Source organism: Zea mays, chromosome 3 (genome assembly GCF_902167145.1).
Source record: "Zea mays cultivar B73 chromosome 3, Zm-B73-REFERENCE-NAM-5.0, whole genome shotgun sequence".
In the NCBI taxonomy this organism is placed as follows: Eukaryota; Viridiplantae; Streptophyta; class Magnoliopsida; order Poales; family Poaceae; genus Zea; species Zea mays.
The window spans coordinates 225,306,229-225,309,434 of NC_050098.1; the positions used below are offsets into that span (position 1 = coordinate 225,306,229).

General features: G+C 53.7%; 1 protein-coding gene across 1 annotated transcript; it reads right to left on the bottom strand.

Annotated features, from left to right (window-relative positions):
- Positions 1–1,418: 1,418 nt before the first annotated feature.
- Positions 1,419–2,681, bottom strand: LOC100286382 (harpin-induced protein). The gene has a single exon (NM_001159269.1). It carries the CDS (start codon positions 2,540–2,542, stop codon positions 1,580–1,582), a length of 963 nt encoding a protein of 320 aa, NP_001152741.1. The 5' UTR covers positions 2,543–2,681; the 3' UTR covers positions 1,419–1,579.
- Between the last annotated feature and the right edge of the window lie 525 nt (positions 2,682–3,206).

Genomic DNA, 3,206 nt, shown 5'->3' on the forward strand with positions numbered 1-3,206 from the left:
ATCCACGGCCACCACCCCGCGGGGCGGACGGAGAGAGAAGCGAGAGGAAAAAGGGAGGGCGACGACGAAATCTAGCCTATATAGCATAGGTCTTTGTTTGGATAGGATACCCTAAATTCCACCCTAATCACCCCAATCAATCCCAAGTCACTCTAATCCATCTCAACCCGTGTGGATCCCCGTTACATGTGGATCCTTAGCCGGAAATCCATCCGCCGTTTAGGGCTCGTTCGGTTGCTTCGGATGATTGTATTCACAAATTTGTATAATTTTAATAAGGTCTTATTCGGTTAATCCTATTATCCATGGATTGGATGGGATTGGAAAAAATTAATAAAGGCTTTGACTTAGGGCTAGTTTGGGAACACTAAATTTCTATGGGATTTTCATTTTCCCAAGGGAAAATGAACTAATTTCCCTTGGGAAAATGAACTAATTTCCCTTGGGAAAATAAAAAACCCATGGAAAATTAGTGTTCCCAAACTAGCCCTTAGTTGGGATTTAAACCCACCCAATCCCACTCAATCCATGTGGATTGGGAGCTAACCGAAAGCCCTAAGGGCTTGTTCGGTTAGCTCTCAATCCATGTGGATTGAGTGGGATTGGGTGAGTTTAAATTCCAAGCAAGTCAAAATTCTTCTAAATTTTTTTCAATCTCATCCAATCCATGTATAATGGAAATAACCGAACAACCTAAGGCCTTGTTCGTTTGTATCGGATTGGTGGGTCGGAACGATTCCGAGTCGGATTGCTTCTCTAATTTATATAAACTTTGATTAGCTGGAACGATTCCAGGTGCAATCCGACGTAAACGAACAAGGCCTAAGTGCTTGTTCGGTTATTCCCAACACACATGGATTGGATGGGATTGGAAAAAAATGAGAAGAAGTTTGACTTGTTTGGGATTCAAACTCATCCAATCCCACTCAATCCACATGGATTGAGAGCTAACCGAACAAGCCCTAAGGGCTTGTTCGGTTATTCCCAATACACATGGATTGGATGGGATTGGAAAAAATTGTGAAGAAGTTTGACTTGTTTGGGATTCAAACTCATCCAATCCCGCTCAATCCACATGGATTGAGAGCTAACCGAACAAGCCCTAAATTGGAACAGTTCCTGGGCACACCGAGAAGCGAAAGCCACAGTCGCATCCGAACATTGAGCACCAACGGCTGGTTACCTCAGCACTGAAATTAAGTTACTCACGGTCAGCACTCAGCTGCCGTGGTTAAATACTAATAACTGCTGGTAGATTCCTGCAGCTGCCTTACTGTAGAGTGTGGAGTGGGAGCTAACACTAGGGCTAAATTGCACAACGGAAGCATGAATCTGTCGTCGGTTATCCATGTAGCGGATTGAGACTTTCGGACGGAAAGAATCACTAGGAATGAGATGCGATGATGGACAATGGGATCGAAGATGAAAACCATATATAGACTATACTCCAATAAATCCACATACACTGTTGTCAAGAGAAAGGAAGAAAAAAAAAGAAGTCGAAAGGAAAAAATTGTCACTCTACCCCCGCCGCCGCCGCCGCCGCCTCCCCAAATCCCAAATGGAATCCGCCCATCCATCAAAACGACCAAATCCAGATCTTGATGCGGACCTTACACTTGGCGTCCGTCGGCGTCATCTTCCCGCCGCCGCCGCCGCTGGAGGAGGAGGACGACGACGATGACGACGACGTCGTCGTCCGTACAACCGAGCGCGGCGAGTGGCCACGCGCACGGCCGCGTGCCGGGGCCGGGGCCGCAGCGACGACCACGGGGGGCTCCGCGTCCGGCGCCGGCGCCGGCGCTGGCTTGGCGAGCCCAACCGAGACCCCCGCGCAGGTGACGCGGACGCTGATGCTCTTGGACCTGAACCGGCCGATCTGGAAGGCGACCCTGGCGTCCATCTGCGCCGACACGACGTGGGCCCTCCTGGATCTGAGCGCCGCCGCCTGGACGGGGTCGACGGTGTTGGTGTTGGCGTCGGCGGCCGCGGCGGCGCGGACGACCGTGGTGTTGCCCGGCGGGTGGAGGAAGCCCGGGACGACGGCGTGGCCCAGGTCGGCGCCGTCCGAGGCGAAGGACGCCGCGATGTCGCCGTAGCGGAAGGCGAGGTTGTCGTTGGGGTTGCGCGCCGTGACGGTGAAGTCGACGCGGGAGGTGAGCGCGTCCGAGTCGGACACGTTCAGCGCGGCCAGGCGCAGCGACGTCACCGCGAAGCGCGGCGGCCGCGGGCGGTACGCCACGTAGAACGCCCCCGCCGCCACGCCGCCCAGGAGCGCCAGGCCCGCCAGCGCCAGCGCCAGCCACAGGCAGCAGGCGCAGCACCACCCGCGGCCGCTCCGCCGGGGAAGGTGCCGCCGCGGCGCCGGTGGCCGCGCCTGCGCGGGTTTCGGCCGGTACATCGGCGGAGGGGGCACGCGGCCGCCCGGCAGCATGGACGGCGGCGCTGGCCGCGGCGGCGGCCCGCCGCCGTTGCTCGCCGCGCCGTTGGTGGCCCGTACGGGAACCGGCTTCGCGGCCGGCGCGTACGCCCGGTCCCCCATTATACGCGCTTTCTACTCTCGTTCGGTTCTTGGCTGGCTTGGCTGCTCGGGGATGGAGAGGGAGGCGATGACGGGTGATGAGTAAAGGAGGTGCTAGTGCTAGCTAGGACTGAGGTGGAGTGGAAAACGCGGAGAAGAGGAGAAGGAGAGGAGCGCGATAATTGGACCATTTATATATGCACTGTTTATCCACAGCGTTTTTTTTAATATTTCAATCAGTCATCCATCCTGGATTTTATGGTTTTCTCCGATGAGCATGAGCGTACGTGATTGATTACCTTACTTTCTGTTCGAATTACCACGGTAGTGCGCGTTCGTTAGGGTGACCACTAGATTGCTCTACTGATTTGAGCAGCAATACTAACAAATACCAATAGAATAGTAACAACTCGGCGACACTCGGCGGACGGCCGGATACAGAAGAGTATAATAAAACGACAATACACGTTAAAAAAGAAAGATATCTCTTGCTTTTGAAGCAGGAGTCTGTTTAAGATAAGAGAAGAGATACGTACGCGTACTTACGAGACTTGCCCAGAAGCAAAAAGGTTTTTGTTCCCCGGATTGCTACGTGTCGAACAGAGGAGCTAGCCCATCATGAGTACAGTTTTAACTGTGTGATTTGCAAGCGCCGTTAAAAAGTGCAATCAAATTAACCGAAGCC